Source organism: Podarcis tiliguerta (genome assembly GCF_965153285.1).
Source record: "Podarcis tiliguerta genome assembly, chromosome: 10".
Taxonomy (NCBI): Eukaryota; Metazoa; Chordata; class Lepidosauria; order Squamata; family Lacertidae; genus Podarcis; species Podarcis tiliguerta.
The window spans coordinates 65,714,385-65,740,762 of record NC_139543.1 but is presented as its reverse complement, the minus strand read 5'-3'; the positions used below and the strand labels follow the sequence as shown (position 1 = coordinate 65,740,762).

Sequence of the window (26,378 nt, the reverse complement as noted above, 5' to 3'; positions counted from 1 at the left end):
GCCGCCCGGCGTTTGCGCAGCCGCCGTTTCACCCTCTTAGCTCGCCGCTCTTAGCGGGCGCTTCGAGGGAGAAAGAGCCTGATTGGTTCCCGCTGGCTGTGACGCGGGACCTTTCCTTGGCCGAAGAGGAGGCGCCTTCTTCGGCGTCGGGTCCTACGCGAGGCCCCGGCTTTGAGGCCTGCACGGAAGGACTGGGAGGCCTTCGCTGCGCGGGGAAGAGGTAAAACGCCAGGCTTGAGTGGAAAAGGAATCCAGCCTGAGAGACGGCTGTCGCTCGGTTTTTTTTGAAGGGTGTGCGAGAAAGCGGTTAACCGGAGAACCGGGTTTGCTTGCCTGCTCCGCCTCGTGACAAATAATCGCAGCCTCATTTCGAAAGGAAAAGGGAGAAAAAAGGTTAATTTTAAACATCGGGTCCCTCTGATGGGCTTTTTTTTTGCGGGCAGTAGCGTGTGTTCCTGAGCATGTGCAGAGCGCCTCTCAGTCAGCAATTAGAAACATCGGAAGCCGCCGTATACTCAGTCATAACTTTGGGTCCATCTAGCATAGTATTGCCAGTACGGACTGGCAGCAGCTCTCTGTGGTTTCAGGCAGGGAGTGTCTTATTTTTATTTATGCTTTTCAGGTTTATACATTTTCACTAATTTTACATTCATTTTAACATTTTAAAACTTGACTTCCTGCTCCCTCTTTCTACGGCTCCTTAAATTTATTTTGAATATCTTCTGCATCTCCTAATTAACTTAATTTGCTCATTTATTCATCTACTTTAACTATATACTCTTATAAAACTGCAGGTTACAACAGTGCTGCCAACGTTCTTCACTGTTTACAATTTATCTGTAAATATTCAATAAGCCGTTTCCATTCTTTTGTAAAAAGTATGTTATCTTGGTTTCTTATTCTTCTGGTAAGTTTTGCCATTTCTGAATATTCCATAAGTTTTTGTATCCATTCTTCCTTTGCTGGGACTTCTACTTCTTTCCATTTGTGGGCGAGTAACATTATTGCCAACCTAGCAGTTCGAAAGCACGTCAAAGTGCAAGTAGATAAATAGGTACCACTCCGGCGGGAAGGTAAACGGCGTTTCCGTGTGCTGCTCTGGTTCGCCAGAAGCGGCTTAGTCCTGCTGGCCACATGACCCGGAAGCTGTACACCGGCTCCCTTGGCGAATAAAGCGAGATGAGCGCCGCAACCCCAGAGTCAGCCATGACTGGACCTAATGGTCAGGGGTCCTTTACCTTTACCTAACATTCTTGCTGCTGTAGTTGCAAAGGCAGGGGATCTTTTAACAGCCCTGATGGGGATGCTGGGAATTGAACTTGGGGCTTTCTGCATGCAAAACTGATGCTATACTAATGAGCTAGCAACAGTAGGAACATTAATAAATAGGAACATAGGAAGTTTCCTGATACTCAGAACTTTGGATCCATTTAGCTCCATATTGCTTGCACTGACTGGCAGCAGCTCTCCAGAGTTTCAGGCAGGGGATCTTCCCCAGCCTTGCTTGGAGATGCCGGGCCTTGAACTTGGGACCTTCTGCATGCAAAAGTGGTGCTCTATACCACTGGCCCTTCCTAAGAACGTAAAGGTAAAGGGACCCCTGACCATTACGTCCAGTTGTGGCAGACTCTGGGGTTGCGGCGCTCATCTCGCTTTACTGGCCGAGGGAGTACAGCTTCCGGGTCATGTGGCCAGCATGACTAAGCCGCTTCTGGCGATCCAGAGCATCGCATGGAAACACTACCTTCCCGCTGGAGTGGTACCTATTTATCTACTTGTACTGCATGCTTTCCAACTCCTAGGTTGGCAGGAGCAGAGACTGAGCAACGGGAACTCACCCCCGCGCGGGGATTCAAACCGCCAACCTTCTAATCGGCAAGTCCTAGGCTCTGTGGTTTAACCCACAGCGCCACCCGCGTCCCTCCTAAGAACATAGGAAGTTGCTTTTTACAGAATTGAACTATCAGTTTATCTACACCAGGGGTTGGCAAGGTTTACTGGCCATGGGCCGGCTCACTCCCATGGAGATCGTCTGTGGGCTGGACTGTTGCAGCGTGATGCTGGAAATCGTGTCTGCGCATATCCACGGTGCCGGAAATCGCTTCTGCGCATGCCCAGACGCCGGAAATTGCGCCTGCGCAGATGCTATTTTTGGCGTCTGGACATTTGCAGTCACAATTTCCGGTATCTACATGTGCACCAGGGCTGGGGCATCTGTGGTTTGGACTCCCAGCTGCCATGAGTTCCAGCCATTATAGGCAGTGGCCAGGAATCATGGGAGTTGTAGTCCAGTATCCTGAGGACTGTAGGTTCCCCTCTCCTGGTTTGCCCCGCAGAGGACTTTAAAGTCCATGAGTAATCACAGTTTAGAGGTCCCAGGCCCTAAGGAAGTCAGATTATCCTCCACCAGGGCAGGGCCTTCTCAGTGACAGCTCCGACCTGGTGGAATGCTCTGTCCCATGAGACCAGGGCCGTGCAAGATTTAACTTCCTTCTGCAGGGCCTGTAAGACAGAGCTATTCCACCTGGCTTTCAATTTGAACTTAGCCTGATCTTTTATTCCCCTTCCTTCCTTCCCTCCCCCTCCCCTTTTTATGAAGATTCCCCGCTCTGGGATCCCACAGCTAATTCTCCCCTGGTCTCCTCGCTGGCCCAAATAGGACTAATTTAGCCAGCTAGCCCTGGTGATCATCTGATGTTTATTGGATGGATTTCCCCCCTAAATTGATTTTTGAATTCTGAATTTATTGTTCTTCACGTTTCATACTGTATTTTATGCTGTTTTTTGTTGCATCAATTAGGTGTTTTAAATTTGTTGTTAGCTGCCCTGAGCCCAGTTTTCTGAGCCGGGAAGGGTGGGGTATACTGTAAAAAAATAAAATAAAAAAGTATTATTATCTCTGGGCAACTCTTAGTGGTAGCAGCATGCCTGGATTTCATTCTCGGCCCTTCCTAGAGATTTCGGGGATTGAACCTGGAGCCTTCTCGGTGCAAAACTGATTCTGCACCACTGAGCTATGACCATTCCCAAAGAGGAATGGATGAAAGTTAAGGAAAGGCCATTCCAGCTGAACATCAGGAAGAACTTTTCTGACATTAAGAACTGTTTGACAGTGGAACAGTTGGAGGTTGTGAACTCAGGCTATTGTGCACCAGGGCAAGACCTCAAGGGCACCACTGGCAACTCTTGAATAAAATGATAATATGATTTGTTCCTTCTCATCCTCTCTGATTCCTAGCTCTGAGCTCGAAAGAAAATGTCGCTTTATGATGATTTGGGAGTGGAGACCAGTGATACGAAAACAGAAGGCTGGTCCAAAAACTTCAAACTTCTGCAGTCTCAGTTGCAAGTGAAGAAGGCAGCTCTCACCCAGGCAAAGGTACAGTGAAGACTCTATTAGAAATACACTGTCCTAACCTTGACGAAAATTAAAAGCTGCTTCAAAGTGCTTTTGAAGTGCATAGCTTATGGAATAATGTAAAAATTAGCTAGCCACTGAATTGGAGCCCAGAAATGATAATTGAAAACAGGAATTCAAGCTCTTGGGTTTTTAGATCCTGACCCTAGTGTGTTCTGCCTTAAATAAACTGGAAAGGTTCGATTTCGCTTCTCGGCATCTTCATCTGAAATTGATAGCTTGCATCATCATTCAGTCTCCGGGGGCTGTTGAATGAATCATGTGCATTATGATCCTAATACCTTGAGGCAGACCAAATTACTGTAATTTGCAATGTTACATCACCTTCATCTTCTTTCCTGTATTTGAAAATCAGGCTTGAATAGGACAAGGGCATCTCCCAGAATTTGGATTCTGCTAAAACCTGAGCACATGTTCTGAGCATTTTCCCATCCACTTTGGTTTTTGAGAGCGGTATTCTTTTTTTACTTTGCAATTTTTGGGGTGTGACAAGCCTTCCCCCGCCCCGCAAACAAATTGCTTAATGATCTAGGGTGGAAAGGAACACGGGACATTTTGCAGAACAGCAACATTTCTGGTGCTGAGTGAAGTGTCTGCTTGTGATGTTCTTACTTAGCCAGTGTGGTGTAGTGGTTAAGAGCGGTAGTCACGTAATCTGGGGAACCGGGTTCGCGTCTCCGCTCCTCCACATGCAGCTGCTGGGTGACCTTGGGCCAGTCACACTTCTCTGAAGTCTCTCAGCCCCACTCACCTCACGGAGTGTTTGTTGTGGGGGAGGAAGGGAAAGGAGATTGTTAGCCGCTTTGAGACTCCTGAAGCGGAGTGAAAGGCGGGATATCAAATCCAACCTCTTCTCTTCTTCTTCTTCTTACTTTAGAGTCAGCGAACAAAGCAAAGCACAGTCCTTGCTCCCGTGATTGACCTGAAGCGAGGCAGTGCATCTGATGATCGACAAATTGTAGACACCCCTCCTCACGTGGCAGCTGGCCTGAAGGTAAAACTGGAGCTGCTCCGAGGCAAACTGGTCTTTTTTGGGCAGGGGCTCATATAGTGGAGTCCTAAATGCAGAAAATTGCCAGCCAGGAAACTGTGAGACACTTTCATCATGGTTTCTAAAATGGATCCGTGCAATAAAGGTGTTAAGTGATAGGGATCTTTAAATAACCTTTTATGAGACACTTTTGCAAACACGTTAATGTGATAATGCCTTAATGTTTTTAAATCTTAAGTCTCTCGAAGACCTTTTAGGTAACAAGTGACTAGTAAGTATAAATAATAAGTACAGTAATAATAATACTGATTATAATAATAACGTGCTATCTGAATACATTCAGTGGTACTCAACCTTGGGCCCCCAGATGGCCTACAACTCCCATGATCCCTAGCTCACAGGACCAGTGGTCAGGGATGATGGGAGTTGTAGGCCAAAAAACGTCTGGGGACCCAAGGTTGAGAAAGACTGTAAGATGATCGGTTTGTACCAATTTGTGCAAAACACTCAACAACAGTAACTAAGGGAGGGTCAACCAATAAAGTTGTATTAACAGAGTCGGAAAAATATGAATGTTAGCAGGAACAGTGGCTTGCAGACAGCTGCAACAGAGGGTGTTCCAGTCAGCAGTGTAAATTTTAAGCTAGGTCCCCAAATGCGTACGAAGGGGGCCTTTGACAAATTGCCTAACAGTGTGTGTTACCTGATGAGGAAAGTGTTTCACAGCCTTCGTACCATCTCTGAGTAGCACTGTTTCTAAGTAGCTGCCATATTATTCTCCCAAAGGCATAATACTTGGGTACTCTTGCAGAGATCTCCTCTCCCACAGGGGAGCGCAAGTGGGGAGGGCACTGTTGTGCTCAGGTCCCAGTTGCAGGATTCCTATGGACATCTGGTTGCCCACTGTGAAAACAGGGTGCTGGGCTAGAGGGCCTTTGGCTTGGTCTGCCAGTGCTCTTCTGAGAGCCAGTGTGGTGTAGTGGTTAAGAGCAGTAGACTCGTAATCTGGTGAACCGGGTTCGCTTCCCCGCTCCTCCACATGCAGCTGCTGGGTGACCTTGGGCCAGTCACACTTCTCTGAAGTCTCTCAGCCTCACTCACCTCACAGAGTGTTTGTTGTGGGGGAGGAAGGGAAAGGAGAATGTTGGCCACTTTGAGACTCCTTCGGGTAGTGATAAAGCGGGATATCAAATCCAAACTCCTCCTCCTCCTCTTCTTCTTCTCTTCTGATGTTCTTGACGGAGATAGGTTGAGGTTCATAAGGGAGTGGATGCTCTTGAAGACGTGTTTGCCTGGTCCTTTCACGGTTTACAAGCAAGAGCAGGCACCTTGAAATGAAACCAGAAGCAAACTGACAAAGCAGCGCAGTTTGGGTGGGCAAAATAAATACAATACGGGCAATAGGACCCAAAGGGCGCTGGGTGCTTTTATCAGACGGGATTATTGCTTCGGAAAGGGTCAAGCAGACAGTTTTCGTGCAGACTCAGTGCACCCAGGTCCAACCCCAACTCCTCTGGGCGCCATAAGTGGAATGCAGATCTTGGCCTCATCCCGATTGCAGATCAGCGTAAGGGCAGCTGTTGACTTTGGTTTTGGGGGAGGTTGTTTTTCTGTATGTTGGGTTTCGAGAGGAAATATTTGGGAAATACTTTGAAAGTGAAATCGGCGGCACTCAAGGAGGCCTCTCACCTGTTGCAATTTCGTTGGCTCGCTTTCATCAGCGCTTCTCCCCCTTCCAATCCCAGGACCCCGTCCCCAGTGGCTTTTCTGCAGGAGATGTCTTGATTCCTTTGGCTGATGAGTATGACCCCATGTTTCCCAACGATTACGAGAAAGTAGTAAAACGCCAGCGGGAAGAACGGCAAAGGCAGCGTGAGCTGGAGAGGCAGAAAGAGATTGAAGAAAGGGAGAAGTAAGTCGTTTGGGCCGTAAACCATCCACCTACATGCTTGTCTTAGCCATTTTGATGGTGTCAAAGTCTTTACAAGCTGAATAATTTTGTAAGGCATCAGGTCAGCTGATAATATTTTTCACCTTGTAAATCCTTAATTAAACCTGTGATACAGTTAATTCACTTGTATGGGCGCGTTCGCTACAGGATATCATAGGCTCTCAGGTCCTGTTTGTATGAGGAAGTTGGATATCATTGCGCCCAAGTTTTCACCTTTCAGAATAATTTTCCTTGGCATTTGAGCTCAATGTACAGTAAACCAGTATTGATTTATTTCTGTGTGAATGGTATCTGGACTTGCCAAAGAGCTGCTTCAAATTGTAAACACTTGGACAGAAAGAAGTAACCCATCATTAATTAGTGTAGTCCTTTAGGGGGGGAAATCAGTTTGTGCCCAGAGTTTGGATAGAAAGGAATTACTCTAATAAAACTGGAAGAGATGGATTCTGTAGGAACTTTGCCAACCCTTGCAGCAAAAGAAAAACAGATAGTACCTCTGAAATGCATCTGTAAACATCTGCATTTCGTAATTGTTGTAGGCAAAACACACCCTGCATTGCGAAGTGTGCTCTGTGGGTTCCCTGCACCTGAGGATTGTCTTAATTTCTGTTTTTAATTTCAAGGAGGCGCAAAGACAGGCATGAGGCGAGTGGATTTTCAAGGCGGCCGGATCCAGATTCTGACGAAGATGAAGATTACGAAAGAGAGAGGCGGAAAAGAAGTAAGGAAATCCTAGTCGCGGAGCACGGCCTTGGCTGGACACTGGAATCTCAGTTAGATGTGATGGGTTCTTCCCCTTGCCTGGAGACCAGTGTTGGTGCCCATCAGGTTGTGGCATCTTCTGGGGGGCTCTTGGAGCTGCCAGCCTCCTTGTCATGTGTGGTCACCTTTGAACCAGCCTACCCAGGGGCAGCAAGCCATTATGGTGATGCCCCTAGATAAGTACTCCGGTGGGCATGAAGAGCTCCCTGCAGCCCTTGAGAGCAGACTTTTTTTGTTGGCAGCACTGTAGCAAACTGCTGCTGCCACCTGGTTAAGTCTGCTCCTGAGTGAGTGCAAGAGAGGGTACGCCGTGGTGCCAAGCAAGGAGCTGGTTAGTGCTTAAGGACTTGCTGAGAACAGAAAGTTCAGGGTCTATCAAAAGCTGGAGCTCCTTTTCTGCATCAATTGTGGCTGCTGATTTATCTCTATTTTGTATAGCAAGGGTGGCTTCTCTCCCACCCAGACCAGACAAGCCCATCGTGTCCTTGATGCTATCAGTGTTGCAGCCCTCCCCTCCCCACCCCACCCCAACACAACACAACACAACACACACAATGGGGTTTGGTGGTGGGGGAGAGGCAGGGATGGTCTTTTTCTCTCTCCCAGTCAAAATCCTTTGTAGCGTCCCAGTGCTTAAATGACAAGGCGTTCCATAGATTTTGGCGATGACTTTGAAGGTCATGGCTTGGGGAAGCCTTGGTTCTGAATCTGTAAAAGGGAAATGGCAGTGGGACTGGTTGCGGGGTTTAAAGCAATCCCGGATTTCTGAGCGTGCCATTTAAATTATCGCCGACATTGAAGAGGCAGCAATGGAGAAGTGGCAAAGTAGGGGACTGTTGGGATACTGCCAGGGAGACAGAGTCCATCATGACTCCACGTCGTCTCCGGACGTCCATCGATCTCCCGTAGACACGCAGTATCAGCAATTAGCGACACGAGCTCCAGAAATAGCTTGCCACATTCCAGAGCTGATGCACGCTCTATCAGCAGATAATGCACAGCGAAAGATGCACTCAGGAGAGCATTATTTACAAGTTTATTCAGCGTTGATCAGAACAAAGAAAACATGACTGCCTGCTTCAGTGTCTCAGACACAGAGAGAGAAACGAAAGCATAGACACAACATAAACTTCCTGTGAACAGGAAATACGCAGACTCTGTGACTCACAAAGCCTGCTCCCTTTTAAGGTGGAACGGAAATATCCTAACAGGGACCACCTAGACATTTCCAACTATTGAAGTTTTCTTCAAATTTACTCCGTAACTCCAGGTATAGGGCGGTATATAAATTCAATAAGTAATAATAATAATAATTTTAAGTTGCCAGCTTTAGTTGGGCTTCCTTCCTTTTGGGAACTGGAAATAAATAACTTTGTAATGGAGATCTTGCAGGACACAGTTCCCAATTATAGAGGGCTTTATTGCTTGAAGAAATATGCTCTCTTGTGCTTCTCGGCATCGTGTCATCTCTCTGAGCTGCACTTTTAATTCCCTGGCTGACTTTGAGCCATGTTAATCTCACCAAACCTCTGGCTCTCTTCCTCCCATTATCCTCTCTTCTTTTGCTGTTGTGCAAGAACCCATTTCCACCGGGATCGGTGTTGGCAGATGCACAGGACAGGTGACTGGTCGCAGAATATAAGGAGGCCTTTATTGTGCCCCAATTAACCAAGCAAAATCACCCTGGCGGTTTCTTGCCGGGTGTCTTATTTCTGGCATGGAACAAGCTGTGCCAGACCTTGGGGTCTGAAGCCTCTAAAAGGCGGCTCCATGTTTTTCTCACACACATTTTGAGGAAAGGGACATCTGGTGGAGCCATTTCAAAGACCCTGGGCTTACACCTTTTAGGAGCCAGGAGCGGCAGAAACCAGCGACAAAGTGATAGAACAGCTACACACTTCTCTGATACCCCAACCCCTTCATATCAGCGGCAGTGTGTCATCAAAGTTTTCATTCTTTTGGTTGATTGTAGCCTGGGGCTTACCAAGGCAACTCAGTGTTGGGATATAGTCCAGGATATGCTGAGCTTTGGGGATGCTTTCTGGCTCCAGGTGCCTCCCTAGGCATTGATGTTTTTATCACTGAAGTTGAGTGCATTGAACTAATAATAATAATAATTTATAATAATTTATTATTTATACCCCGCCCTCCCCAGCCAAGACCGGGCTCAGGGCAGCTAACACCAGGTATAAAAACAATTGATTAAAAGACAACTTAAAAACAAGATTAAAGTACAACATTAAAATGCAGCCTCATTTCAGTAGAAACTCAAATCAAAAACTTTTTGGGGATGAAAACGTCAAATCTTCACCAAGGCCAACTATCCAGACTGGTCCTACGTGGGCCAGAAAAAAGCCAGGGAAGTCCCCAAATAAGAGTTCCATCACAGAAGGAGAAAGGAAAGAGGGGAAGGGGATCAAGTTATGCATATGTGGTGTAATATCTCTTTATCCCATCAGCGCACACGCCTAGCCTGTTGAACTTCCAGAAAGACAGTTCCGTTGAGTCCATTGCAGCAAAACCAAGGAAGAGTCTCTGATTCTTGCGACACCTATTAAGTCTTGCAGATTCCTGCCTTCTTTTTCATGCAATTGTTTCCTTTCTCACAGGTATGGGAGGAGCTGCCATTGCACCACCTACGTCTTTGGTTGAGAGGGACAAAGAACGTATGTTTAAATTATTATTATTTTTCTTTGAAGTTGCTAATGCCATGGCTTTCAAAAATGTCTTGCCTTCAGCGCAGTGGTGTAGCGTGGGTTGTCAGCACCCGGGGCAAGGCAAGTAATTTGCGCCCCCTAGAGTGAGTGAGCCAGGTAGGAGCAGAGAGCTGCGAGTGCAAGCGCACCCCCAGATGTTGCGGCCGGCCCCCCCTGCACCCCCCACGCTACGCCACTGCTTCAGCGGATGCTTTCCAGGGACACCTGGCTGCTGTGGATGTCTGCCACAAAACCCTGGGCGCTGCAGATGATATGAGGGCTGGATGCACACTTGGTTTCTGCAGGGCCCTGGACCAGCCTCTTGGGCGTCTCCATCACCTTGTGCAAACTGAAATTTATTCTTCACAGGCTGCAAGCCTGTGTATGAGTTGTAGCCTTTTGGGCTGTTTGGAAGGGGTGTTCACGTAAATGAATTCTCCCTGCCAGAATGAAAATAATCCCCACGCACAGAATGCTAGCTCGTCAGGAAGAACACTAGGCTAGAAACACATCTTCTCCATGACATGTTAGGTTTTTGCATGTGTAGGGATCTCTTTTTTGGAGTTGGGGGGAGAGCATTCATTTTACGACAGCTTCCTTCCACCCCAACTCATAGTCCAAAACGGTACGGTTGAGACAGTTTACCATAGCTGCTGTCTGTAAGAACCAGGTTCTAGTGATTAGTCTGCTGTGGCAGCAGAAGAGGGAAAGGGTTGGAGACACCTATCAGGAATAAGCATGGACCAATGGTACTAAATAGTATGGGAAACAGCCTTACTAGAAAAATTAACCGATAAACTGAAACTGACACGGGGACAAATAGAAGAAGACGCCTCCACCCCGGTATGGCTCCCCTTTATTGCATACACAGCCCAACAAGACAATGACATTAATCCACCAACGGCATACAAATCAATATGGCTAACTTGATCCAAAACACCCACCCCCACCCCACTCACACATGAAAACAAAGACTACCACAGCCAACCACAAATGAATAGCCACACCCTAGGCCAACCCCAACCTCTCTCATCACCAAAGGAACACAAGTGAACCTGCACAAGCAACGCTGACACAAAACCTCACATATATTAAGTAAAATAGAAACATCACCACCCAACCCCAACCCCACTCATATTTCCCCCTTCCACCTCTTTCCCCCTATTCTTCCTAATGTCTCAACAAATGAAACCGATTTGTAAAAAAAGAAGTGTTACCTAGAAAAAAATATGAGAGAGAGACATTGCACATACCTTTGTAAATCAAGAAAATCTTTAATAAAAATACACTTAAAAAATAAATAAAGAAGAGTGAAAGGGTGAGCAAATGCTTTTTGAGGTGGCACCATGTCTGCCACTACTGATCTTCTCGATGACACACACGCGCCGGATAGGCCTCTAAATGACTCCAAAGTAGCTTGGAAGTCAGCCTGAAGATTCCCGTGCTGAACCTGGCAAGTGTGCATGAATGTCATTGAAAATGGTTTCGTCTGAAAGTGTTACGCAGCGCGGCGCTTCTTCACTGCTGGCAGCAGTCTGCACTGTGGCTTTTGTGAGCTGACAGGGCTTTTTTAAAAAAACTACACCTAGGGTAGCCAGTTGCTACCTTAGCAGTTGAACCCCAGGTGTTTCCACTTTGCACATTGCGTTAGGAATTTGGGTGGTTGCATTTTTCACAGTCACGTTCACGCATCTGTTGTGGTCTAGGTTGGAGGAGGGAACAACGGGATGATCTGTAAATAAGATGGGCCCCTCTTCTGTTTTGCTTCCGTTTCTCGGAATGGGTGGGACAGAGCTTTGCTTAAGCCATTCATCCCTGTTGTAATAGCAAGAGCAGTGGTACATTGTTGGGAAATAGACCATGGGTCTCGCACAAGCTAGACAAGAAAGTGAGCATGAACAAGCCAGCGAGGGGCTTCCTCTCCTAAGGAACGTGGGGTATACCAGCAGGCATTGGCATTAGGCCTGTGAGCTGGCAGAGCCCTGGGACTCTGAATTTACCCATGGCAGCTTCCTGGGGTTCTTGGAAAGCAAGGGGAGCATCTTCCGTTTCTGACTCCTCCGGGTCCAGTTATCTGGAAGTGAGCTGCAAAGGTGTGTGTGCAGGTGTGATGGTTGGGGAAATGAAGCAGCTCGTTAAATGTAGCCGTCGAGCTGAGTTGTGCAGAAACAAGTTGATGTTCAAGGTTGCATTGTGGTGTTCTTTTTACCGGTAACCTTGAGAAATTCTGCACTCATCCATTAGGTGGCACATTATTTATGGTGGGTAGGACGCGGGTGTCACTGTAGGTTAAACCACAGAGCCTAGGACTTGCTGATCAGAAGGTTGGCGGTTCGAATCCCCATGACGGGCTGTGCTCCCGTTGCTCGGTCCCTGCTCCTGCCAACCTAGCAGTTCGAAAGCACATCAGAAGTGCAAGTAGATAAATAGGTACTGCTCTGGCAGGAAGGTAAACGGCTTTTCCGTGTGCTGCTCTGGTTTGACAGAAGCGGCTTAGTCATGCTGGCCACATGACCCGGAAGCTGTACGCCGGCTCCCTCGGCCAATAAAGCGAGATGAGCGCTGCAACCGCAGAGTCCGCCACGACTGGACCTAATGGTCAGGGGTCCCTTTACCTTAGGAAAAAATGCATGAATGGGGGATTGTCCCCACCCCCAGTTGTATATTTATTTTGAAGAATTTGTCTATTCTCTTGTGCTGATTCTCATGGCACTACAGCCCCTTTACATTGGACCTCTCGCTTGCCATTACTAGCTTTGAATGACATTTGCGCCGGATCAGGTGTTTAGCGGGCAAGATAACGGAGATGTGGGAGCTGGAACTTACAAGGCTGTTCAGTTATCTGTGCAAGCGAGTCAGGAAACGCATGCCAGCCATAATGGAAATGCATGTTTTTTGTGTGGTTTTTCGGCTTAATGTTGAACGTCCCACTTCGCTTCCAGCTGTATCGTCGTCATTCCCGTATGAAGAAGAGCCCAGGCCTCGCGGTTCATCGTCGTCCAAAGCAGCCATTCCTCCCCCGATGTACGATGAGCCCGAGAGGCCCCGATCCCCGACGGGACCCAGCAATTCCTTCCTTGCTAACATGGGGTGAGCGAATGCAACCATTTCAGGCACTTCCTACAACATGCCAGGAGGGGGCAGTGGTGGCCAGTACTGGGAAGCCACCCTGCAACTTCTGCATGCGCTATGGCGTGTAAATTGTCATGCACCTTCTAATAACTCCAGTTTTGTTGTTGAGGTCAAGCCCAATGTCCATGAGGTGGAGCTACAGTTCCCAGTAGCAGCTCCGGGTCTCCCCTTGTCTCCAGCGAAGCTCTCTACAGTGGTACCTTGGGTTAAGTACTTAATTTGTTCTGGAGGTCCGTTCATAACCTGAAACTGTTCTTAACCTGAAGCACCACTTTAGCTAATGGGGCCTCCTGCTGCCGCTGCGCCACCGCTGCACGATTTCTGTTCTCATCCTGAAGCAAAGTTCTTAACCCAAGGTAATATTTCTGGGTTAGCGGAGTCTATAACCTGAAGCGTCTGTAACCTGAAGCATCTGTAACCCGAGGTACTGACTGAGGGTGAGTGGCTGCGCAACGGCCACATAAAGCAGGGAGACAGTTTGGGGATTCTGCATGCGGGCCACATGCTGTCTGCCGCTGATTTCAATTAATTTGGCATCTTGCAACATGATCCCCTCCTGTGTGCTGCACCCGCCGGGCAGCTGCCTAAAAGACTGTCTCTTACTTTCACGTCGTACTCTTTTGATGGCCTAAGACAGGGGTCAGCAAACTGTTTCAGCAGGGGCCAGTCCACTGTCCCTCAGACCTTGTGGGGGGCCGGAATTTATTTTTTTGGGGGGGGGGGAATGATGCAAGAGCACCATGAGACCCGGTGGCTGCTTACCTGTGTCTTGCAAGCGGCAGGGGCTGGCAGTGGTGGCGGCGGAGGGACGATGAGCAGCGTGCAACAGGGCTCTGGAGAGGGGCTGCTTAAAATGGCGGCCGCTCGAGGGCTCCTGCTGCTGGCACCAACAAAGCCCAGCCCCCTTCTTCCTCTAGGCAGGGCGGGGAGAAGCCAGGAGGAGGGAGGGAGGAGGCGCCGCCGCTGCCGCTGTGTGAGGGAGAAGGAAAGAAATTGCGCACTGGCGATCCACGTGGCAGTTCCAGGACTGTCCACAGGCTGGATCCAGAAGGCAGTTGGGCCTGATCTGGCCTTAGTTTGCTGACCCATGGCCTAAGATAACTGAATTCAGCTCCTGACCTCAAAGAGGCGCAGGTTTCTTTAGAGACCTGACATTGACTTTAGCCGCCAGAGCTCTGTGTGGGCTGCAGTTCCATAAAACTACAGGACACAGGAATAGCTCAGGTCAAGTGCAGTCTGCAATGAAATCTTTCACTGTGTCCCTTGCATGCATGTTGATTCTCCTCTGCTCCAAGACTTGGGGAACTGCTTTCATGGCTGTATATGCACTTACTTATTCCTTCCCCTCCCTAGTGCATGAGATCATGCATGCACTTGTTGCTTTACTGTTCGGGAGCGAGGATGTTGCCCCCTTTTGTAGGGTCATAATTTATACAGTGGTGCCCCGCAAGACAAATGCCTCGCAAGACGGAAAACCCGCTAGACGAAAGGGTTTTCCGTTTTGGAGGTGCTTCGCAGGATGAATTTGCTATGGGCTTGCTTCGCAAGATGAAAATGTCTTGCGATTCCTGGGGTTTTTTTCCACTCCCCACCCCCTTTTTCTAAGGCACTAAGCTGCTAATAGCCTTTTAGCAGCTAATCCCTTAAGCCGCTAATAGCCGCTAATAGCGCTAATCCGCTAATGGGCTTGCTTCGCAAGACGAAAAAACCGCTAGACGAAGAGACTCACGGAACGGATTCTTTTCGTCTTGCGAGGCACCACTGTACTTGCGGATATAGTGGGCTCTGTCCTCCTGCCTGCAATGTGCTTGAATATTCCTGTAACGCACAGATGACCCTGCTATTCCTACAAAGTCACTGGCACTAGTTCAGCTTTGAGGAGATGGGTGACATCAGGGATGGAGTTCAGCTTCCTGGCTTGCTGAAAATCTAATGCTGGTTTTACGATGTGGCAGGGATGGAGTCCCAAGGCAGTAGAATATACTGTCCCCTTTCAGATTGCAAGGGGGGGCTCACAGAGCTCCCCAGAGAGAAATATCTTTCCAGCTAACAAACTGACATAGCAGATAGGTTCTGTTTTACAGCTTTCTCTCTGATCTGCTGTTCTATAATGGTAATAATAATAATAATAATAATAATAATAATTGCACAGAGCATTTTCTTCAAGGATTCATTCAAAAATGGATTACCTTTGCCTGCAGTCTGAAATGATTAAATTCATTCTGCTATCTTATTCTGTTTCGTGTATAACTTCATTAAGTAAATAAATAAATTGAAGCTTCTAGCCATTACAGATTCAAATATACTTGAAATCACCTGGGCGATGCTTCAGGAAAAACAAGGAATGGCCAATTAAGATTGTCAGGGTCATATATACTTTCCCTTTCTTGTGATTATAATAAACCATGCAAAATGTTTAAACAATAGAGAATAAATTATGGGGGGGAAAAGAACAACATTATGAAAACTTGTTTAATGAACAGTTAGCTTGGAAATACGTTTCCCTTTGAACAGTCTATCACTGATGATGATACAGTTTTGCTTGCTACCCCAGTTTAGTGAACAACTGTAGTTTGCTTGCGATATTTCAGAAAAGTAGCTGAATCTTGCTTATTCTCTGGGTGTGTTCATTTTGCTAAACATTTCTAGATAAATCTCAGGGGCTGCTGTGCCAGTTAACATTTTAGCATTTAATGCTGCAAATGATCATCTGATCCAGCCCTTGCCAAACGCATCCATTCTATCGCCTGGTTTGCACATAACGCTAAGTTGAAATGTGGCTTAGCAGGAATGAGCAAACATACGGTCTCCCAGAGAGGAGATCGTTGCTGCTTTGCTGCTCCTTGGTAACTTCGTTAGCTCCTTGCACCGAGCCAAGTTACCGTTTGGCTTAGCGTTTGAACCCAGGCTCACGGCTTAGCTCCCGCCTGAAAAACCACAAACTGTAACCAAGGTTTGCTCTACGGTTTGTAGCTGGTGGTGTGTCTGGCTGAGCTAAACCACCAGGTTCAGAAGACTTGCTAAGCCAAAACATTGTTCAGCTCCTCATAGCGACAAAGCGGCCACAGTGTCCTCGTTTGGAGCTGTACGTTTGCTCCTCCGTGCCAAGCCAAGGTTTAGTGCTGCAAACGAGAGCTGTCTGATTTCCCAGGTGGTTGCCCATTCAGCCCTGTTTCTGTTTCATCTCCAGAGGCACAGTGGCGCACAAGATCATGCAGAAATACGGCTTCCGAGAGGGCCAGGGTCTCGGCAAGCATGAGCAGGGCTTGAGCACAGCGCTGTCGGTGGAGAAAACCAGCAAGAGAGGTGGCAAAATCATTGTCGGCGATGCTGCTGATAAAGGTAATTTGGGGAGACTTCTCCGGAGTTGTTGTTTAGTCGTTCAGTCGTGTCCGACTCTTCGTGACCCCCTGGACCAGAGCACGCCAGGCACTCCTGTCTTCCACTGCCACCCGCAGTTTGGTCAGATTCATGTTTGTAGCTTCGAGAACACTGTCTAACCATCTCTTCCTCTGTCGTCCCCTTCTCCTTGTGCCCTCCATCTTTCCCAACATCAGGGTCTTTTCCAGGGAGTCTTCTCTTCTCATGAGGTGGCCAAAGTATTGGAGCCTCAGCTTCAGGATCTGTCCTTCTAGTGAGCACTCAGGGCTGATTTCCTGAAGAATGGATCGGTTTGATCTTCTTGCAATCCATGGGACTCTCAAGAGTCTCCTCCAGCACCATAATTCAAAAGCATCCATTCTTCGGCGATCAGCCTTCTTTATGGTCCAGCTCTCACTTCCATACATCACTACTGGGAAAACCATAGCTTTTACTATACGGACCTTTGTTGGCAAGGTGATGTCTCTGCTTTTTAAGATGCTGTCTAGGTTTGTCATTGCTTTCCTCCCAAGAAGCAGGCGTCTTTTAATTTCGTGGCTGCTGTCACCATCTGCAGTGATCATGGAGCCCAAGAAAGTAAAATCTCTCACTGCCTCCATTTCCTCCCCTTCTATTTGCCAGGAGGTGATGGGACCAGTGGCCATGTAGGGGATAACAACGTTGACAGGTGGGCAGTAGTGCTGAGGCAGAAAGGTGGGGTGACCTCATGCTGCACGGACCAAGCGCTGATCATTGGGGAAACTTAATAATTAACTGCCCTGTTGGTTTCCGTTCCTTTAATCAGCTATGCATTCCCCTTTGTGCCCACCTGTAACAGGCTTAACTGAGGCTTATCTGCTTAAGCCTTTTCTTAAAGATCAGGTTAGTTCCTTGCTCTTGGGTGATTATTTGCCCCCTCGGGACTTCAGAAGTGCTGCAGAGCCTTTGGTCTGACAAATGGAAAAGTTGTGCTGCCATCAATCTGCAGTGGTATGCTCTGCCTTGTCCATTTCCCTCTGGGCCAGGAGGTCGCCAGTAGGAGTTACCGTATTTTTTGCTGTATAAGACTCACTTTTTCCCTTCTAAAATGTAAAGGGAAATGTGTGTGTGTCTTATGTAGCGAATGCAGGCTGCGCAGCTATCCCAGAAGCCAAAACAGCAAGAGGGATTGCTGCTTTCACTGCGCAGCGATCCCTCTTGCTGTTCTGGCTTCTGGGATTCAGAATATTTTTTTTCTTGTTTTCCTCCTCCAAAAACTAGGTGCGTCTTGTGGTCTGGTGCGTCTTATAGAGCGAAAAATACGGTACTTCTTCATACAGGCCCCATAGAGCCTTACATTGGGGGTGCTTTTGGGTTGTAGTACTTCGAGACATCTGAAGGCAGCCCTGTTTAGGGAAGTTTTTAATATTTGATGCCGTATTGTTTTAACACTTGATTGGGAGCCGCCCGGAGTGGCTGGGGAAATGCAGCCAGATGGGCGGGGTATAAATAATAAAGTATTACTATTATTATTATTATTTGGGAGTGTGACGTTCTCGGTGCTTTTTTCCTAGGGAAAAAGTGCTGGTTGTCACCAACAAATGGGCATAGGGCCAGCACATGCGGGAGCAGCGTGGCTGGATATCAGGGCTGGGCGGTGAGGACAGGATAGCTGCTTGATGTTTCCTTGCCTGCCCACCTGCCTATTGGTGAAGAGATCTCCCCTGCCTGGGTAAACACTAATCAGGCTTGGAGAAGGAGGTGCGATGCTCTGATGGGGCCCAAGAGCCCTCCCACCTCACCCCCCCCCCCCAAATAAATGTGGTGGTCCTGAATACCATTGTGTACTGCCAGAAAAAAGGCACTGGTTTGTTGTGTTTATGTATAGAGTGGTACCTTGGTTCTCGAACTTAATCCGTTCTGGGAGTCCGTTCCACTCCCGAAACCATTCGAAAACCAAGGCGCGGCTTCGGATTGGCTGCAGGAGCTTCCTGCACTCAAGCTGAAGCTGTGTCGGACGTTCGGCTTCTGAAAAACGTTCACAAACCGGAACACCTACTTCCGGGTTTGCGGCGTTCAGGAGCCGATTTGCTCGGCAAATAAGCCATTCGAGAAGCAAGGTATGACTGTATTCTGTTGGAAGCTGCCTGGAGTGGCTGGGGCAACCTAGCCAGGTGGGCGAGGTACAAGAAAACAAATTGTTGTCCACAGTGGGTGGGAGTAATTAAACCTAGCGACCATTCCCAAAGGTGGTTTTACTCGGATTGAAATTGATGGCGCTAGCTTAGACATGCTCACTAATTTCAGTGGGTCTGCTCTGAGTATAACAGCCTGAGTAGCTCTGTTGGTTCTGTTCTTTATGATCTGAACACCCGCCCCAGATTCCTAGAATCAAAAGAACACCCTCAGGCATCCCTGGGTCAGGATTTACCTAGCATGTGATTGCTCACGAAGTAGCGACCCAGTATTTAATGTTGTCCTGTTCCTGCTTTCTTCCTTTCTGCATTGCAGATGCTTCCAAGAAATCGGATTCGAATCCCTTAACAGAGATACTAAAGTGCCCTACCAAAGTGGTTCTGCTACGGGTGAGTCGTCCCCCACCCCCAGTCTTGTGGATTAAGCCTCTGACTGGTATCACAATACAGTGGAACCTCTACTCACGACCACAATCCGTTCCAGAGGCCTGTTATCTCCCACAGACGCTGTTAGACTGTTCAATGTGCATGCGTACTCTGACAGTTTTCCCCGCTCGCACTCCACTTCCGCTCAGCCCTGAGCACAGCAACCCACGCTATGCCACTGGCTCCCTCTTCAATTGGATTTTTTTCTTTTTTGCAGAATATGGTCGGAGCTGGGGAGGTTGATGAAGACCTGGAAGGCGAAACCAAGGAGGAATGTGAAAAATACGGCAAAGTGGGGAAGTGTGTCATCTTTGAGGTATTAGCTGGCATCATTTTCCATAGTTTCCTCGCCCCCCCCCCAAGCAACAAATATGTTATAAGCAGTGCACAGAAACGAAAGCAAGAGATACCTGACAGGGCTTACAACACATTAAAAACACAAAATGTTGGCAAGAAGGAAATCTGTGGAGATCCAATATTACCCCACCATGAGCTGAAAATCTGCAGAGTAATTACCGTATTTTTCGCTCTATAAGACCACAAGATGCACCTAGTTTTTGGAGGAGGAAAGCAAGAAAAAAAATATTCTGAATCTCAGAAGCCAGAACAGCAAGAGGGATCGCTGCGCAGTGAAAGCAGCAATCCCTCTTGCTGTTCTGGCTTCAGGGATAGCTGCACAGCCTGCATTCGCTCCATCAGACGCACACACATTTCCCCTTACTTTTTAGGAGGGAAAAAGTGAGTCTTATAGAGCAAAAAATACGGTATATAGTTTACTTACATAAATGCCACAATTCTATAATTTCATTGTACATTGATCAAAACCCATATATTATATAGTTAAGAAAATACTGGCAAATTATATCACAGTTACCAAGAGGTTGTTATTGTTTTACTAGAATGCAAAATAAAAGGCATGCCAGTTTCTGTTGGAAAAACTGTTATTTGTTTGCATTCTTGAACCCAAGAGTAATTAATAACAGGTAATTTTTGTGTATGACCATAAAATCTGGAGACTGATTTTCTCCCCCACGTGGTATGTGATGAAGCTATAGACCAGTCTAATTAAGATTCACATGGCTTTTCCTTGTAGAATTTCAGTGCACAACTTTTCTGACTTCAGCATATTTAATCAAGGAATGCTACATCCTTCTTTCTGAACCGTTAAAATTGTGCTTCACTTGTATACACCTGCCTACAATCTTCAACTGAAAACCTTGCCATGACACAGCACACCATTTGACCCAGGAGTTTGAGCGCAGACTGATGTTTCTTGGTTGTTTGGATGTCCTGTAAACTTTGCTAACCTGTTCATTTCCCAAGCCACCTGAAGCCCTTCAGACCAGGGCAGCACGGACTGCTCTTTTCAGCATCTGACGTGCGTCATCCTGGCAGCTGCCAGACAATCTGATATTGGTTCATACAGTTGCTCCAGTTTTACATATCTAATCCGAAGTGTGTCAAAAGTCATCTGGCAGGCAACCTGAGTCGGTTGGAATTTTGAGCTGAAAGGAATCCTTGGGGATCACTTGCTCCGTGTCCCAGAATGCAGACAGAGTTTGTTGTGTCTAAATAGAGCGCCAGCGTGGTGTAGTGGTTAAGAGCGGTAGATTTGTAATCTGGGGAACCGGGTTTGCGTCTCCGCTCCTCCACATGCAGCTGCTGGGTGACCTTGGGCCAGTCACACTTCTTTGAAGTCTCTCAGCCCCACTCACCTCACAGAGTGTTTGTTGTGGGGGAGGAAGGGAAAGGAGAATGTTAGCCGCTTTGAGCCTCCTTCGGGTAGTGATAAAGCGGGATATCAAATCCAAACTCCTCCTCTTCTAAATTAACGCCTGGCAATCTTTCATCCAGTCCCTCCATTAAAAAAATAAAAATACAACAAAAACTCCCACCAAAATCTATCTATCTATTAAATTTATATCCTGTCCTGAATCTAAAGAGTTTGAGTCAGTCTGTGTTGTGTGTCTGTCCGTCCCCCAAATCCTTACAACAACCCTGTGAGGTTGGTTAGGGAGAGAGATTGTGGCTACTAAATAATTCCTAATCATGATTTTTCCCGCTCCGAACATTCGTTGGATTTAAGTAGTTACCTGTCAACTGCATTTATGCCAGCCCTTTGTCTTTTATCTAGCTGAAGCATGAGATGTGGATTTATATATGATCCTTCAAAAGTAGTAATCCTTAGGAGAAATCGGAGGTTACAGTATTGCTAGGGCTATTTTAGTTTCTTTCACCTCTCTTTGCAATTGTGTGTTTGTTTGTTTTACACAGATTCCAGGGGCACCTGATGATGAAGCTGTGAGAATATTCCTAGAGTTCGAAAGAGTGGAATCTGCAATTAAAGGTAACAGTCTAATACTTAGTCCAGTACTTAAGGTAAAGGTACCCCTGCCCGTACGGGCCAGTCTTGACAGACTCTAGGGTTGTGCGCCCATCTGACTCAAGAGGCCGGGGGCCAGCGCTGTCTGGAGACACTTCCAGGTCACGTGGCCAGTGTGACATCGCTGCTCTGGCGAGCCAGAGCCGCACATGGAAACGCCGTTTACCTTCCCGCTAGTAAGCGGTCCCTATTTATCTACTTGCACCCGGGAGTGCTTTCGAACTGCTAGGTTGGCAGGCGCTGGGACCGAACAACGGGAGCGCACCCCGCCGCGGGGATTTGAACTGCCGACCTTTCGATCGGCAAGCCCTAGGCGCTGAGGCTTTTACCCACAGCGCCACCCGCGTCCCTCAGTCCAGTACTTAGCTCCTTATTTAATATTTACATCAATATCCCACTATTGCTTCAAGGGGCTCAAGGTGTCATATGTGATTCCTTTTTCCATTCCCCATTTTATCCTCACAACAACCTTGCAAGATAGGCTAGGCAGGGAAATTGCAACTGCTCCAAGGTCACCTGGTGAGCCGAGGGGGGTTTGAATCGTGGTCTCCCAGTCCAACTTCTGGCCCTGAGGTCCGCGGAACAATATTCAGTTCCATTTCTGGTTGTGGCAATATAGACTTAAGATGTGTCTCTTGAGCCTGGACTGATGCCCGGGGGGTAGACATTATTCTTTGTTGCTCCTTTACATGATGCAAAGTCACGTCTCAGTATCCGTCAGCCTCAGTCAGCTTTGAAGCACACACAGGATTAAACGCCCAATATTAGTCCAATATATCTGAAGGAGCGTCTCCACCCCCATCGTTCTGCCCGGACACTGAGGTCCAGCACCAAGGGCCTTCTGGCGGTTCCCTCACTGCGAGAAGCCAAGTTACAGGGAACCAGGCAGAGGGCCTTCTCGGTAGTGGCACCTGCCCTGTGGAATGCCCTCCCACCAGATGTCAAAGAGAACAACAACTACCAGACTTTTAGAAGACATCTGAAGGCAGCCCTGTTTAGGGAAGCTTTTAATGTTTGGTGTAATACAGTATTTTAATATTTTTTGGGAAGCCGCCTAGAGTGGCTGGGGAAGCCCAGCCAGATGGGCGGGGTATAAATAATAAATTATTGTTATTGTTATTGTTATCCTTCACTTACAAATGTTAAAAGCATCACAGGACCATAGTTTAGAGGTCCCAGGCCCTAAGGAAGTCAGACTATCCTCCACCAGAGCCAGTGCCTTTTCAGTGATGGCTCCGACCCGGTGGAATGCTCTGTCCAATGAGACTAGGGCCCTTCAGGATTTAACCTCCTTCCGTCAGGCCTGTAAGACAGAGCTATTCCGCCTGGCCTTTAATTTGAATTCAGCTTGATCTTTTATTTCCCTTCTCTTCCCTCCCCCTCCCCTTTTATGAAGATCACCCGCTCTGAGACCCCACAGCTAATTCTCCCCTGGCCTCCTCGCTGGCCCAAGTAGGACCAATTCAGCCAGCTAGCCCTGGGGATTATCTAATGCTTATTAGATGGATTTCCCCTAAATTGATTTCTGAACTTTGAATTTTATTGTTATTCATGTTTTTTATACTGTATTTTATGCTGCTTTTACAATTAAGTGTTTTAAATTGGTTGTTAGCCCCCCTGAGCCCGGTTTTTGAACCTGGAAGGGCAGGGTATAAATAAAAAATTATTATTATTATTATTATTATTATTATTATTATTATTATTATTGCCCAGCTTGGACTGAAATGAAATGGATGCCCTCGTTAGTGTAATCTAGTGAACTTGACTTGGTTCTTCTCCCACTTTTTTGCCCAATTTCTTATAAGAAAGAATGTTTCTCTGGCTGGCGAATTGCTCTCTCGGCGTTTGATGGGCATTAAAAATATTATTATTATTATTATTCCAGCCGTTGTCGACCTGAATGGAAGGTACTTTGGCGGACGAGTGGTGAAGGCATGTTTCTACAACCTGGACAAATTCCGAGTCTTGGACCTTGCGGAACAAGTCTGATTTTCCTGCCCACCACCCGGAGGCCAAACACGGATGCATCACGCCAGGAATCTCATGTTCTTCAACTCCATCCTGGGATTGCAGCAAGAGACAGCGTCGTTTAGAACAAACTGGAACTAAGTCCTTGAATGGATGTTTCTCGTTCGTTGTGTTGGACTGTTTATATTTTATTGTGGTAGAAAATTCCATAAAGATTCCGTTTTTCTTTAAGATCCAGCTGTTCTTTGTTTGCCTCCTCAAGAATCCTCCTGTAATTTGCAGATGGGGCAGTGTTTTGTGCCCCTGTCTTTCTGCTGAGGGGTACTACATAAACGCGCCCTGCTGCCTGCAGGGCGTCTGTCCTTCCCTCGCAAGCTCTGGTCCCCTTTCGCTTCCACTTAAGCGGCAGACCACAGTTCACCTTTAACCAGACAAACCTTGCATTACTTTTAAAGCCGAGCGTGAGAGAGAGAATTGAAGCACAGAAAGGGAAGCATGTGAGGTTCATTTCATACTAAACCATGGTTTGGTGTTACGCCTGAACCAAGCAAGATTAATCAGGAAGTTGGAAACAGCGGAGTGGGAAATGGGCCTACAGTGGTGCCTCACAAGACGAAACGAATTCGTTCCGCGAGTTTTTTCGTTGTGCGAGTTTTTTCGTCTTGCGAAGCACCACTGCAGTTAAACACTAACAACGGTGGGGAAGGGCGGGGAGAAGCAGGACAGCTGCCGCAGCCGGTACCTCAGGCTCACCCGCGCGTTGTGGCCACCGCGCGACGCGGCTGCTGGAGGGCGGCGGCGGGGCTCAGGAGCACGACTCTGGCTGCAACGCTGGCTGCTGGCGGCAGCGGCTCTCAGAGGAGCGCGCAAGGGGGGTGGGCAGCGGCGCGAGGCAGCCGGAAGGTCGGAGGGAGCCGGAGGAGCCGTCAGCCGGAAGGTGGGAGCCGGAGGAGCGGGGAAGCGAGCGTGCGGTGACCGTCGCCATGACACGAGAGGCAGGGCCGTTTCGTCTAGCGAAGCAAGCCCTTAGGGAAATCGGTCTTGCGAAGCACCTCAGAAAACAAAAAACCCTTTCGTCTAGCGAGTTTTTCGTCTTCCGTGGCATTGTCTTGCGGGGTACCACTGTATTTCAGAATAATAGAATTGTAGAATTGGATGGGACCCTGATGGTCATCTAGTCCAACCCGCTGCAATGCAGGAATCCCGGCTAAAGCCCCTGAGTGGCTGGGGAAACTCAGCCAGATGGGCGGGGTATAAATAATAAATTATTATTATTATTATCCCTGACAGATGGCCATCCAACCTCTGCATAAAAACCTCCAAGGAAGGAGAGCCCACAACCTCCCTTGGGAGTCCGTTCCCCTGTCGAACAGCTCTTACTGTCAGAAAGTTCAGTTGGAATCTCCTTTCTTGTAACTTGAAGCCACTGGTTTGAGTCCCACCCTCCAGAGCAGGAGAAAACAAGCTTCTTCCCTCTTCCATATTGAATTGAAATTGAAATACTTTATTGTCACTTGTACAAGTTGTATACAGGGAGATTACACGAGCACCCCCCACTCAGCTCTCTTAGTCTTAATTCCCCTCGTTTACTGACTCACACCCACCAAACCCAAAAGTCAGTTGTCCTGTTGTTATCTTTTCATTCAGCAGCCTAACAGCCCATGGATAGAAGCTGTTCTTTACCCTGTTGGTGCGACTAATCATGCTTCTATATCTTCTGCCCAAGGGCAGGAGATCAAGAAAGCGCCGGCCAGGGTGTGAATCATCTCTGAGAATTTTCCTCACTCTCCTGAGGCAACGTTCTTCCACTATTTCATCCAGAGGATTCACGGGACAGCCCATAATATCTTGTGCTGTATTCACCACCCTCTGTAGGCACTTCCTATCAGTTGATGTCAAACCAGCGTATCGCACCGTGATGCAGTATGAAAGGACACTTTCTATTGTGGACCGGTAGAAGGAGATCATCAAATGTTGATTGACATCGTTCTTCCTCAATACTCTGAGGAGATGGACTCTCTGTTGGGCTTTCTTAACCACCTTGGTTGTATTTATTTTCTACCGTTGAGATATTTGAAGATAGCTATCATATCTTCTGCTGCCTCCTCTTTTCCAGGCTAAACATACCCAGCTCTTTCAACTGTTTCTCATAAGTTCAGGTTTCCAGACCCTTGATCATCTTGGTCACCCTCCTCTGCACACATTCCAGCTTGTCAACATCCTTCTTAAATTGTGGTGTCCAGAACTGGACACAGTACTCCAGGTGTGGTCTGGCCAAGGCAGAATAGAGTGGGACTATTACTTCCCTTGACCTGCGCACTATAGACTTCTGACATAAGACTAGTACACCAATGGTTCATCTATTTTCCTTAGCCCCAAGTGACATTTTATTTCTGGGCTGATATTATGTCCGTGCTCCCCTGAAAAAGGCAGTTCTGCATTTTGCTTTGGAGCAAAGATTCTGAAAACTGGAGGGGTTTTTCCCCCCTACTCACACTCATATCCCAGGATAGTGACAAAATTCCTTCTTAGCTATGACCTCATGTGTCGTTCTCCTTGTCATGCCCAGTTGAAGAGCTCCAGTATTCCTCCAGCCTCTTCCTCTCCTAATCACTTTAGAAGCCAAGATCACATTATGATCTTCCTAGAAGAGAATACAGTAATAATAATAAAAATCCCATAAGGAAATTAAAATGCACTCTCACTAATGAATTAGGAAAGTGAGATGACGGCAGCTTTGCGTTCAGAGCCAGAAATCTGCCTGCATTTTTATTGGAAGCCAATTAAATAAATTGTCCGGGTCTGCAATCGTAAGGATTCCTTGAATTGTGAGTATTTGGAGAGATTTATACAGATGCAATATGCAGCCTTATAACCAAATGTACCAAACCTGCTGTTCTCCAGGTATTTTGAACCACAACTCATTCATCCCACCTGGCATGGCTGGAGGGCACTAGGTGAAGGCTGTACTATATATATATATAATTTTAAAAATGTGATCCATTGTTTTGTCCCCAAAAAACCCATTTTAACGATACAGGTAGGTAGCCGTGTTGGTCTGTCGTAGTCGAAACACGAAAACTCATACCAAGAACAAACTTAGTTGGTCTCTAAGGT

The 26,378-nt window shown here is 47.3% G+C and overlaps 1 protein-coding gene and 3 long non-coding RNA genes across 4 annotated transcripts in view; 1 reads left to right on the top strand and 3 right to left on the bottom strand.

Annotated features, from left to right (window-relative positions):
• RBM17 (RNA binding motif protein 17) lies at window positions 1–23,492 on the top strand. The gene is made up of 12 exons (XM_083402326.1): window positions 1–220; window positions 3,239–3,379; window positions 4,296–4,412; window positions 6,155–6,321; window positions 6,984–7,081; window positions 9,732–9,788; window positions 12,761–12,908; window positions 16,141–16,292; window positions 18,801–18,874; window positions 19,128–19,226; window positions 21,185–21,257; window positions 23,179–23,492. Exons 2-12 carry the CDS (start codon window positions 3,257–3,259, stop codon window positions 23,280–23,282), a joined length of 1,212 nt encoding a protein of 403 aa, XP_083258452.1. The 5' UTR covers window positions 1–220; window positions 3,239–3,256; the 3' UTR covers window positions 23,283–23,492.
• On the bottom strand, window positions 1,890–3,279 carry LOC310659307. The gene is made up of 3 exons (XR_014502741.1): window positions 3,137–3,279; window positions 2,165–3,102; window positions 1,890–2,101 (listed from the first exon to the last, which is right to left on the bottom strand). It is a non-coding gene; the product is annotated as an uncharacterized lncRNA (long non-coding RNA).
• LOC310659270 overlaps window positions 7,733–26,378 on the bottom strand; it is a 223,758-nt gene continuing 205,112 nt past the window's right edge. Inside the window, exons 2-3 of the long non-coding RNA XR_014502702.1 lie at window positions 8,338–9,223; window positions 7,733–7,955 (exon numbers count right to left, since the gene is read on the bottom strand). This is a non-coding gene — a long non-coding RNA (uncharacterized lncRNA). The remainder of the gene's footprint in view (window positions 7,956–8,337; window positions 9,224–26,378) is intronic.
• On the bottom strand, window positions 23,188–26,378 carry LOC310659289. The gene is made up of 2 exons (XR_014502723.1): window positions 24,382–26,378; window positions 23,188–23,865 (listed from the first exon to the last, which is right to left on the bottom strand). It is a non-coding gene; the product is annotated as an uncharacterized lncRNA (long non-coding RNA).

Excerpts from the sequence above, each read along its gene's own strand:
- RBM17 (XM_083402326.1), top strand. The coding sequence starts at position 3,257 with ATGTCGCTTTATGATGATTTGGGAGTGGAGACCAGTGATACGAAAACA. Across the intron at positions 4,413-6,154 it reads ACGTGGCAGCTGGCCTGAAG|GACCCCGTCCCCAGTGGCTT; the intron begins GTAAAACTGGAG and ends TTCCAATCCCAG. Across the intron at positions 18,875-19,127 it reads CCAAAGTGGTTCTGCTACGG|AATATGGTCGGAGCTGGGGA; the intron begins GTGAGTCGTCCC and ends TCTTTTTTGCAG.